At 48.5% G+C, this 13057-nt stretch overlaps 1 protein-coding gene across 1 annotated transcript in view; it reads right to left on the bottom strand.

Moving 5' to 3' along the window:
- Positions 1 to 13057, bottom strand: part of BCAS3 (BCAS3 microtubule associated cell migration factor) — a 594659-nt gene that overhangs the window by 20512 nt on the left and 561090 nt on the right. The window contains exon 26 of the mRNA XM_029926997.1: positions 3143 to 3310. Coding sequence (XP_029782857.1) covers positions 3143 to 3310 — 168 coding nt within the window. The remainder of the gene's footprint in view (positions 1 to 3142; positions 3311 to 13057) is intronic.

The raw sequence follows: 13057 nt of genomic DNA, 5'->3' as shown, positions 1-13057 counted from the left end.
TGTGCTGAATGGGGACAATGGAAGGGTTATAGGGACAAGGGGCATGATGATACTGCAAGATAGCAACTCAGCCAATTATTCTGGGGCAGATTTGCAGATCACACGTGCGACCTAATTAGACTAACTGGTCAGCAGTCCTCAACAGAACTAACACCTGCCTCATAGATTATCCATGTTTTTGAACAGACCTTCTGAATGTGCATAGAGATCTTGTTTAATATGCAGGTGTGACTCAGTAGGACTGGGTGGGGCCTGAAACTACGCATTTCTAACCAGCTCCCAGGTATGGAGAATGCTGCTGCTTCAAAGTCCACTCGCTGAACAGGAAGGCTTTAAAAGGTTTTGCTTTACTCTTGGGGATAATGATTTGCCCACCAGTGGGGTGCTGGAACCAGCTGACTGTTACATGTTCAGGAATTCAGCTGGCCAACTGACACCATTTTGATAGTGTGAAATTGGCCGTAATGCGAGTTTTTATACTCCAGACATGTTCAAATGCTACAAAGCAGGGCTTTCCTGCTTCCCTTTGTAGGTGTGGTTGTTAAACAGTTCCCAGCAGGCCACCAGCTAAGCGTGTATAATGGCGAGGCAGGCTGTAGGATGCGTTTCAGTGCTGGGGGTCACAGAGCATGTTCCATTCATACCTTGACCAAGAGGCCATTGGTCATGGTTGCTATACTATACAAAGTGCCTGCTGGAAGGCTTTACAGGACTGATCATCTCGGCTGCCTCGGAGTACCTAACACAGGCGAATACTTAATGTCACCTGATCTGTATGTCCAATGAGCCACGCAGAGAAGCAGGATTGTGGGAAGAGAGACAGAGGGAAGGGCTGCTATGGCAAAGGGTGGCTTGCTGGAAATTCTCCTGTACATCGTACTTCCCAGGCTGTTTCTGGGTGTGCCGGGCTGCCCTTCCAAGGCCCTGGGCTGAACCACCAGGCCGACACTTCACCTGGAGTTGCAAAATGTGAAAAGTGATTCTCAGCAAAGGCAGAGGAAACAGGGTAATTTCCATAATATCTGCTTTACTTATTGACTTTTAAAATAGAGGCAGATTAACAAAAATTGATACATTGAGTATGGTCAAAGAAAACCAAGTGAATCCTTTTTGGTGATGGTTTGGGGAGGAAAACGAAATCCCTCTGCCCAAAAAGGGCATCTCCTATTTTCTGACCTATGGGTCAGGCAGTTTTAATTTCCTCTCTCATTTCTTTTCTTTCTTTTTTATTTCACAAATCTGCTTAAGGCCACAAAGACTCTCCTGAATCCCTCAGCTGTCTGGCAGATGAATTGCTGCCAGTTTTGTTCAGGTTACTGTTTGTGCCAGGCTGACGTTCCCCGACTCTGGCCGAAAGCACCTTTAGATCTGCTGGCTGGCTGGCGCTGAGGGGCCCTGAGTGCGTCTGAGGAGGGCTGCCCTAGAGCTGCCCCTGCAAGGGAGGGAGTCTGGTGACACCAGGCCATAGTTTACGTAGCAGGGGCTGGCAGGGGGAAGGCGGTGCAGGGGGAAGGCGGTGCCACGGGGGAGGTTCGGAAAGGGAAAAGCTCTCCTCCCTTCCACCAGCCTCCAAGGAAAATGGGGTCAGAGGCCCCGTTGATGGCAGAGCTGCCCCTCACCTCCAGATGCAGGTAGAACAATGGTGTGATGGGCTGCGATCCACAAATTGGAGGGCTGGATTTTGGGGTGGAGTGCTGGTGTGAGCACGTGTGTGCACGTGTGTGCACAACGGAATGGGACATGCATGACTTGTTGCCACTTCCAAGATCCACACCTCCTTCCTTTCCAGGGAGGAAATGGGTGTGGAAGGGGGTGGCGCTCAGAGACGGCTGTCTCCTACAGCCTGTTAAGGCACTTCTCTATCTCCAGCCAAACGCTCTCTCTCCCCTTCGTGCCTCCACTCTGTGCATTTGGCAGTCAACGTGCAAGCATGATGGGCAGACCCAGAGCAGGTGCTGTGGGGGCGGAGATGAGCGGGCTCGGCCTCTCTCCTCTCGGTGCAGGGGCGGAACTGAATGGGCGCGAAGAAGAGAGGGAAAGGCTCAACTGCCAACTATCTGAGGGAGAAGGAGGAGCAACATGGAAGTGAGAAGGAAGTGTGATGACGTCAGGCGTTTCAAGTCCTGCCCAAAATGCTCTGCCTCTGATTCCTGCCCCACGGTTCTAAGTTTCTCCTGGTTGGGATTCTCTTTCCAGGTAGGCATGTGGGGCAGGGGCAGAAGTGATCAAGGTCGAGAGTAACAGTCTTGAGAGGCCGCAGGCAAGCAAGAGTGGGAGGGCCCACAGCCAGGTCGGCTCCGCCCAGCAGGAAGCTCCTGTTGATCTCAGGGACTGGGGAAGAGGCCTGTGGGGCAGTCTTCCCCTCGGGCCTCACGTGGGCGGGAGCAGGCGTGAGCAGCGCTGATATCTAGAATGAGGAGGCGCTTTGGAAAAGAGGAGAGGCAGCCTGTATTGTAATTGTGTGGAGATGGAAGAACTGTGGGCTTTCCTAACTGCATGTTGTATACGTGTGTGCACACATGTGTGTACAGGCATGCATGTGTGTGCGTGCACGTGCATGCCTGCATGCCGGGACGGGGCTCACCCATCTTCTAAAGATGCTCTTCTGACTGCTTTCTGGATATGAAAAACTGCCCTGGGCCCCAGCTGCTGTGCCATCTCACGGACAAGAGTGCAAGGGCAAAGGCAGCATTCGAAAAAGCGGTCTTGGGGCTCAAACCGGCCTTGCCTGCTTCATATTTGCTCTCTCCAGGTCAGCACGCCCTCCTGGTACTTGCTAATCCATAAAGCCTCAGGCATACAGGTGTCCTGCCTTCGCACTCAGTGTCTTAGGGCTGCTGAAAACCTGAGGACTCCACGGTTGTCCCTTCCCGCTGAGAAGGTGTCTTTCTGGGAGCCACACGTACAGTAGTGTTTATCACAGCATGTTTTATGCACTGTTCCATGTAGGCGGGGTCAGTTCCACTGGGAACTCCTTTATACAAGGCTCTCCTGATACCAGAAACTTCAAAAATGATGGCAGAGTGCTAACTAAAGAAACACATGGTTTAAACAAACATATACCTTCTCTTGCCAGAGAAGGTCTACACCAACACGTGCCAGTCACACCCAGGTCAGGCTGGAAGTGTGAGGCTACCTTTACCTGTTCCGGATCCCACAACGTCCCGGCTCGGTGACTCGGCCATGGCATCCGCGAGCCGCTCCCGCAGACCTTCTTCTGTGTGCTCCATGGAGGACATGTGCCGCAGCCCGAAGCCCTCGGGCCAGCTCCCACACACCTCTAGCAGGGTCACACTCCGGTCAAAGGTACCTGCGACACACACGGGACACCTGACATTGAGTCTGTGCTTTCAGAGAGCAGACTATTCTCCTGGCTGCCCACCACTAGCTCCCCCCACCCCCCATGCAGGGCCCATTTCAGCTCCTCCACAGGGAAGATGGAGGAGAGAACGCCGTGAAACATGTGTAGGGCAGAATGACGCAGCTCATGCCACTGGATCAGAACGTGTAGATGTTAAGAAAAAGACCTTCACATCACTGGGCTAGTGGTTTTTAATATGTTCCCTTAAAGGCGCACCTTAAGGGGCTCAGTTGGTTAAGCGTCATCTTCGGCTCAGGTCACTATCTCATGATTTTTGAGTTTGAGACCTGTGTCCAGCTCTGTGTTGACAGCTCAGAGCCTGGAGCCTGCTTCAGATTCTGTGTCTCCCTCTCTCTCTGCCTCTCCTACTCATGTTCTCTCTCTCTCTCTCAAAAATAAATAAAAACATTGAAAAGAAATTTTAATTGTTTCCTTAGGGGCTACAGGGTTCCTCTGAAATCTTCAGGGACTGCTTCAGAAGACAGGTCAAGGGCAGAGAACCTCCTTGCCAGGTTCAACCCAAACACCTCTACTTTTCTTTGTTTGACACAATAGGGATTCCCCTAACAGTTCATTTTTTAAAAATGTTTATTTTTGAGAGAGTGAGAGAGAGCGAGTGTGCTCATGGGTGGGGGAGGGGCACAGGAGAGGGGGACAGAGGATCTGAAGCAGACTCTGTGCTGACAGGCTGAGCAAAGAGCCCGATGCGGGGCTTGAACCCAAAACTGCGAGATTACAACCTGAGCCAAAGTCAGATGCTCAACTGACTGAGCCCCCACGCGTCCCCCCCCCACAGTTCATTTTAAAGAGGAGTTACATAGCTTAACATTTTAAAAAAGCTTTCTAAACCACTATGTCCTATAACTTATACAAAACTTTCTCATTCAATATTTGAGGCTCAAAGAAGTAATGGCCCAAGAACCAAGAGCAAGTTTGTGACACGCTTGGTTCAAGAACTCAGATCACCTGATGCCTCATTCTACTCTACTGCATATAGTCTCCTGGCTGCCCAAGGACGTAAGTACAAACTGAGGCACCATTTGGGGAATGCCAGTTAGGTGATAGAATCTTCCGCAAAAGTCTTGCCTCAATCTGAAGCTGCTCTCCAATTCCAAAAAGTACATGGTGCTCTATTCAGTGACAAGATTAGATTTTACATGCACAATCACTTCAAAGTCTAAATTTAAATTATTCTACTCTATTATACAGCAAGTCTTCTGTGAAAGCTTATTTCATCTATTCTCTCTTGGAAGGAGATTATTGTCATGCTCTGTTGCTTTAAGCACATACCATTTTCCCAGTGATTAGGTAACTGAATCCACTGCATTTATTGGGCTTGGTTCCTGCCAGCACCAGGAAGATGGGGAAAAAATGCAAATGCCAATGTTTCCTAAAGTTAAAAGTACGCACAACACACACGTTTTATCAGGCCTTGCTTCTCCTCTTTGATCAGCCGTCAGAAACTATCTTCCCTAGGCAGTCAGGACTGGGCAGCGTCAGCACACACTCTCCACCAATGACAGGTGGTAATAGAGAGGGTGCGAGTCCCGGCCCCGGCGGGCGGCCCTGCCTCTGATAATGGCCAAAGCATTGAGGTGATAACCGTTAGTAAACACTCCGACAGCCGGTGACTCCATACATCAGCAAAGAGGGCCAGATAATCCTGAGCTCTTCTGACCAGACAAAGGTCCTTGGCCGGCCTGCTGGGATTTATAGGTGTGGCAAGGGTCACTACTGACTCCTGAATGTCATCAGCCAAGTTTGGCTTTGATTTATCTCTTGCCTAATTGTTGGGTAGATTTCTGGTGCTGGGAGCATGGGCGCCATCTATAAATGTATTTCCCCAAGAAGAGGCCCACCTTGGGCCTGGGTTGCTGGAATCAGCTTGTCAGGTAGGACCCAGGAATGGGGAGCTGCCCTGTACCACCTTCTCTCTCCATCAAGTAGGGTCAGGATGGATCTGGAGAGCGAGTAGGGGTGGAGTACTCTGAGCATCAGCCCCCTGAGGGCCGGAACTGTGCAGTCATGTCTTGGCAGTGCCAAGCCCAGACCCAACATCAGGCCAGCATTAGCAACAACTTAAAGGTGCCCGGTCCCTAAGGACACACAGGGACTGGTGACATAAGCTAAGCTTTTGATTCTCCCACCTATTCACTAAGTCATGTTAGGCCAGTCTCTCTATCTCCTTTTTCCATCTCTGAAGTAGAAATAATAATGAATAGAATAAAGTAATGAAAGATCAGGCAGGGTTACTGCCAGGAGCCCGTGTTCCCCTCTAGAGCTGCCCCGCGCCTAACTGCCGACAGCAAGGGCTGTAGCATCCCTGTTTCTCTGAAGAACCTGCCTGGGACATGTATGCCTCGTGGTTTCCAGATGAGGGAATTAACACTAAAACACGAACACTCCTGCTCCTCGGACCCTCAGGGCTGGGGTGGCGGCTTTCTTATGGATGGACATGTGTCAGAGCCTGTCTCAGGAATGGGGAATGTCCTTTCCTTTTGTCACTTCACAAGAGCAGCGTGCCTGCCTCTAGAAAGGCACTCAGTCAGTGTCTGTACACGCTGCTCTTAGAAGTCAGGCCAGCCAAGCAGACAGCAGGGCCAAGAGGAAAAGAAAACAAGTCAGCAAGACGTTACAGCAAGACTCAGGTAAGAGGATTGACCTGGACTTGGACAGATGGCAAAGGCCAGAGGAGCAGTAGGAATGTTAGGGACAGAAGAGCAGTATACAGGGTAAAGAATCACATGCTGGTGGAGAACGGAAATAGATCTGGACTGAAATGTAGGCTCCAACACATATTAACTGGGTGGGTCCTGCCAAGTGCTTTTATCCTTTTGAGCCTCTGATTCCTCATCTGTAAAAATGGAAAATACAGCCCTACAGGGTTGTTGTGAGAATTGCATTAGATAAATGCACGATCACATGGCTCACAGTAAGTGCCCTGCACAGGACGGGTACGCTCATGTACATGTTAATAGTAACGAATACATACGACTTCATGCCACTGGAAGCATCATCATACATTCTGACTATCACAATGACCTGAGAGGCAGTTCAGACACTACTCCAGTTATGGAGAGGAGCTGGATGCTCAGAGAGATTAAATGGCGTGCTGGGAGTCTCTAAGTGACAGATCCGGAACACAGCACCCAGATTCTTCTTGGGGTTCATTCTATCAGTTTACCCACTGCTTCCCTGAGGTGCTTCTGCAGTGGAGAACTGTTAATATGGAGAGATCACCTCTGTCTTTCCTAACTTGTTCTGGGAACTCTTGTCACCTTGAGCCAATACCTTTAAGAAATCTTTCCCACTGCTGGGCACTCAGTTGTTTAAGCATCCAACTGTTCGATTTTGGCTCAGGTCATGATCTCATGGTTTGTGAGCTTGAGCCCTGAGTCAGGCTCTGTGCTGACAATGTGGAGGCTGCTTGAGATTCTCTCTCTCCCCCTTCTCTGCCCCTCCCCTGTGCGTTCTCTCTCTCTCTCTCTCTCTCAAAATAAATAAATACACTTAAAAAAAAATCTTTCCCACCCCCAACCAGCCCAGCTTCCTTCGAGTACCATGGTAATGCTGACAATCATCATGTAATGATCCTGTCTGTTGGATGGGAACCAGGAGGGAAAAAATAGTGATAGAAGACGGAATCTGTTCTCTCTTAACATGGGCAGTACTAGGATGCTGTGGGTAGGAGGCTGGGGACCCAAAAAGTGTCCAGCAAAGGAGCACTGGATCACAGAACTCACAGAGCAGACAGAGTTAGTGGTCCTGCTTCTTGTGCTGGAAGGAGTCCCATAGAGGCCCCTTGCTTGTCCTTCTACCCTGGCCGGTGCAGAGGAGGACAGCAGGGGCTCCTGCACTCTCCCAGTCCCAGAGAGCACGCTGCAGGTGTGTGTGTGTCAGCAGGCGCTGGGGCTGAGAGGCCGAGCCCTTGGAGGGTGAGGTCACCTCCTCGCTCTCAGGCAGCCGCACATCTTGTCAGCGTTGTCGGCACTGCTATCATTCATCGGGCTGGCCCAGAGACACTCCGTCAGATGAGCTGGCCCTCTGAGTCCCATTATGGGAGAAAGGGTCACTTTCAAGGGGGAAAGGACACTTAGTGCAGGCCGTTTGCAAAGTGCATGATATACATTCTTAGCAACAAAGATCTTTTGCTGAAGCGATGCTCTGCTGTTTGCAAAGCCCCCTCACGTTTATGATTTCAGTTAACTCACACATTCATCAAATATTGATTAGTGTCCACTGTGATTATGAGTCAAGCAGTATACTGAGGTATGAGGAAACACAGTGAGCCAAAAAAGAAAAAAAAAAGAGTAAGTTCATGGTCCTTCACAAAACTCTGGGAAGCAGCAATTGTCACCAACTTTCCAGATTTCTCTTTCACTGAGTCTGAGGGAGAGAGGTGGGGTGGCTTAAGGGCACGGGTTTTAGGTGTAACAGTCTTCCTGGGACTCCCTCCCCTCAGGGCTGCCACCCAGCCTGCTATTCTCTGCACAGCATTTTCTAAGATTTAGTTCAAGTCTCACCTGCTCCGTGAAACCTTGAGTGACTACCCAAGTAATAAATGGGTGCTAGTCTGTAAAGTCTCATTGTATGACAGGCTCTTTACCTCCCTGGTGAAGCTGATGAAAGTGATAATCTTACCTAAAAAATGCGTGTTTGCACACAGGAAATTATGTAAGCAATGTCATAAAACACTGTAAAGGGATTATGTTTCTGTCTGCCGCTGAAGCCTGACTTTGGATCCCTGGTGATATCATTCCCAGCCTGCCTTACATTACTCTCATGACCTGCTCTCCAACCTAGTTTAGAAGCTCCTCTAGGGCATGGATTCCTCCATAGTCCATAAGTCTGTAGTAAGTACAGGATTTTGGCATCATGCTTACTCCAAATATGTTTGCTTATCAACTGATTATGACCATCTGAGAAGTACCCTTTGAGTTGATACTCTTTGAGTAGGATCCCAGAGCCTAAACATCTAGGGCCAGGACTGAGAGGAATGGGATGGAGATAGGCAGAAAAGGGAGCTAAAACTAAATAGGAAGAAGAAAGGAGGTTATAAGTGAGGAGAAAACAATGTCACAATATCACTCTCCTGCCTTCTGTGCATTTATTTTAGATTTGAGACCCTGGGAATTGGAAGAACCAAACAATGGGCCTTGGATGGCATAGAGAGCCAGGCTCAAACAGGTGAGCTTCCCGAATCCTGCTTCCCAGCTTGGCATCCTGGGTCACACTCTTTCCCCAGAGGAGAAATGGGTCAGGTTCTTGGGTTTCACAAACCCATTAAAGACATGCTGTGACAGCTGGTAAGCCTGCAGATCCCGGGGAGCCTAGGGGAACACGTGCTCTGTCTTTTGTATGCCATTGTCGAGGGGCAACGACGCCTGAGGGAAAGAGGGGGCCCGGGGGAGGTGGGGTGCTCCTCTGAGTTGATAGTGTCTAATCACACCGTAGCTATTCAGGAGACTGTGACACAGCCTTCCCTTTGCATTAATTAGGTTCGGGCCCAGGATCTGGATCTTGATGAGAGCCCGTTGATCCAGCCACCAGGGAGGCCAAGTAGAAAGAGCAAAACTTATCATTAAACAATGCTCTTCAAGACATAAGCCCTTCTAGGTGAGAGCTCATGACTATAATGATGTCCACGATAACTAAGAAATGAATCCAGGCGGGATGAAAGCAACCATTGGAGAACTTCCTTGCCCATTCTCCGAACTAGCTCGCTAAACTGAACTTGAGCCTGGTGCTGTAGGGCAGAGCTGCTCTCTGCATTACAAGTGCATTCATATGAGCACAGGCTGAAGACATTAGCTTTATTTGGTTACCGGATGTGGCCGTTGGCATATTTTCACTTATGTCAATATGCTCTGTGTTGGTTGTGATTAACAAAGATTGGTTCACCTCGGGAAGGTGAGAGAATATGAGGATGCTGTCTGTCCCTCTCAATCCTTTAGGGTGGTTCCCAAGGTAACCGTGATCCCATATCCACAGACGTGGTACAAAGCAAAGGGGCCTAGACCCCGGGAGTGTTTTATGACTCAGATTATCTAATGTGACAGTGTGCCATGTTTGTTCCACATTTATCCATTTGGCTGTGGGGTTTGGATTTTAGGGTTGGGTCATTTTTAAAGGATTTGCTACTCCATTAGGGCACTTGATTGGCTCAGTTGGAAGACGAGCACAAAACACCTGAACTCAGGACCATTGAATTCGAGGCCCATGTTAGGTTTAGAGATAACTTAAATATATAAAACTTAAAAAAAAAAAAAAAAAGGATCTGTTACTAACTGAGCAAGAGAAAGGGAAGGTACCAACAAAGTAGAGAAACGCCTTCGCTAATGTTGGCAAGCCAGCAGACGCTGATGTGCCAGATGTGATGATGTTGTGCACATCTGTTCTCACAGGCCCTTGGGGCCACTACTGGGAAAGGATTATTCATCATTCATCACAGGTCCACGAATAGACTGCCACGTGTGACCAACATATCAAGGGTTCCTAAGCCAGAGAAGAGGAGTTCAACAGTAACGAAGACGCCAAGATTTCTTTGCAATTTAACAGAGTAGTTGTTTTGGCAACTGTCTTCACAAGTGCAATGTACGATCACGACTCCCATGTTAAAGATTAGAATACAAATCACAGCTCAAGACATCGAGGTTACGGGGGCACTTGGGTGGCACAGTCGGTTAAGCATCTGGCTTCAGCTCAGGTCAGATCTCACGGTTCGTGGGTTCAAGCCCTGCGTCGGGCTCTGTGCTGACTGCTCAGAGCCTGGAGCCTGCTTCGGATTCTGTATCTCCCTCTCTCTCTGACCCTGATCGTACTGTCTCTCTCTGTCTCTCAGAAATAAATAAAAAGCATTAAAAAAAAAAAAAAGACATCGAGGTTACAAGTAGACTTCTCTCATGAACTTTTCTGGTTATTATAGTTTTAACTTCCTCACTTGCCACATGGACAATAAATGACTGACCTCCACATAAGGGGTTCATTATGTTGCACGAATGGTTTCAAATGCAATTAATAGTCATACATGAACAGAGTACTGGTGAAATAGTGTTTGATGTATCCTAGAGCAAAAGGTACCACATTTCAACTTCTGGGAAGCAGAAAACATAAGTAAGCATTCATACCATAAGTGTCTTTTTGTTTGTTTGTTTTTTCTTAATTAAAGGCATATGGTAAGCAGAAGACCTGGGTTCAAATGCCATTTCCTGTTGTTTTCTCACTGTATGACCTTGGGCAAGTCATTTAACCTTTTTGGACCTTGGTTTTTTTCACCGGCTGTAGTGGACTGAATCATATTTTCCCCCCAAAATAAGAATGGGGCCTTATTTGGAAATAGTGTCTTTGTAGACATAATTAAGGATCCAAGACGAGAGTATCCTAGAGTTGGGGTGAGTCCTAAGTCCAGGGACTGGCATCCTTACGAGAGAAAAGAGAGGGAGATTGAAGAACGGGAGGAAGGCCATGTGAAGACAGAGGCAGAGACTAGACTTCTGCTATAACAAGATGAGGAATACTGGGAGCCACCAGAAGCTGGAAGAGGTAAGGAAGGATTCTCCTTTAGAACCTTTGGAGGGAGTGTGACCTTGCTGACACCTTAATTTTGAACTTGTGGCCTCTAGGAGTCTGAGAGAATAAAATTCTGCTGTTTTAAGCCATCAGGCCTGTGGTAATTTGGTACGGCAGCCCTAGGAAAGGAATACATGTATAAAAAAGGGAAATGAGGAATGCCTGGGTGGCTTAGTCAGTTAAGCGTCTGACTTCAGCTCAGGTCATGATCTCACAGTTTGTGAGTTTGAGCCCCGCATCGGGCTCTGTGCTGACAGCTTGGAGCCTGGAGCCAGTTTTGGATTCTGTGTCTCATTCTCTCTCGGCCCCTTCCCCACTTGTGGTCTTTCTCTGTCTCTCAAAAAAAAAATGTAAAAAGAATCAAGGAAATGAATATTTGCCTTCTAGGGTGTCGTGAGCATCTAATCAGATAGTACATGAAAGAGTGCCTCGTAAAACTGCACAGGGCCACTCGAATACAAGGACTACCCTTGGGCGATGTGTGCAGCTCTTTGGAGGGGCATGGGGTTTGGTGAAGGGCTTAGAAAGTGAAGACAGTGACCGGGGACACCTCTAGGCCAGAAGACAAGCAGCTAGTGGAGAGATACTGGTGTGGTGATACAAGCAAGGGCCTTTGACGTGGACTCACAGCACGAAGTGGTTACGTGTTCCCCACTTCTCTGGGGATGGCTGCAGGGGCCCAGGGGGGCAGAGCAGGCAGCCTCATAGCGCTGAGGTTACTTCCCTTCCATCCTCATGATGTCCCTACACCCGAAGGCAGGGACAGGACATGTTAGCTCCCAACTTCTTTAATAAACAAACAGAATCATCCTCAACACGGGTAAGGATAAAATGAGAGAGGCTGCTGCTGGTGGGAATATGACTGGTATAAACTACCTGAAGGGCAGTTTGGCAATAAGTACTAAGAGTCTTTTAAAAACATGCCCAACCGCTGATCCAGGGATTCCACTTCCAGAAATCTAGCCCAAGCAAATACGATGCCAACATGGTAAGACGCTAAGATGATCATGTTAGGCATGATAAGATACCCTCATGCATAACCATGGTCACGGCCCCCTTAACATGGCCTTAAAATAAAGTAGTTGTTAAGTAAATTATACTTCTTTCTTGCAGCAGAATACTAGGTAGTCATGAAAATAATGTTTATAATAGGAGAAATTCTTTAAGATATCATATTAAACACAAGAAGTCAAACAAAACTGTAGAGTTCGTACTACTGGGCAATGTAAAGGAAGCATAGGAAAACGTTTTTGAAAACTCATGACAAAGTGTTAATCATGGTCGTAGCTGGGTTACCACGGCCTCTCCTGTTACAGATGTGTACCTTTCTATATATTTCCTGTGACGCTGGCAATCAGTATAAAACAAAGAAACAAACACGGACAAGCTGACAGTGAGAAAAAAAGCCCTGTGCCAGAAACCTCCGAGCCAGGACCAACAACAGCCCCCGAGGAGCATTGGAGGGGAGGCCCTGAGTGCTGAGCCACCTGCCCTGCGCTTGGACTTGACCCCGCTGGGGGCAGGTGAGCCCGCAGCTCCGTGGCCCATATTTGACTCCTCTCCCAGTGTCCACGGCTGGCTGCACGCGATGTTGACTCATCCCTGTGTACATCTGACATATTTCCTTTTAATTCGTGGCAGGAATGTGCACCAACTTGTGTGTGAAGATGGCAGAAACAATTCTACCTCTGTACAAATTCCATACATCAGATCAGAAAGGACCAGAAGAGCAACTCTGGAAGGAGTCCCTTTTTAAATCAAGTCCCTTTATCTGTCATCTTTGTCCAGCCCTGTCACCCCAGCCCCCAACCTTTCGATAAACAGGACACAGCTTGCTTGGAGACGCCCTTTCATGATTGTCAAGGAATGTCTGAGCCCCTCACACATCATTAGGAGGTCATTGAACAGGGCCCCTGGCTTTTGCCTGGGAGCCCAGGAGATCAGTCATCACTGAAGGGCCCAATAAGGAGAGTTTCAACTGGCTCCACACTAAGAGCAGACCTGGGGTGCCTCAGACAAGAGCTTTCCCAGGCAGCCTGACACTGGCATTTCCCAGACAGGATCCCAGAGATCCGCGCCTCCTCTGCTTTAAAACAGACACAATCAAGATTTCTATCCCGCCAAATG

Source organism: Suricata suricatta, chromosome 17, assembly GCF_006229205.1.
Source record: "Suricata suricatta isolate VVHF042 chromosome 17, meerkat_22Aug2017_6uvM2_HiC, whole genome shotgun sequence".
NCBI lineage: Eukaryota > Metazoa > Chordata > Mammalia > Carnivora > Herpestidae > Suricata > Suricata suricatta.
This window is presented reverse-complemented; position numbering and strand designations above follow the sequence as displayed.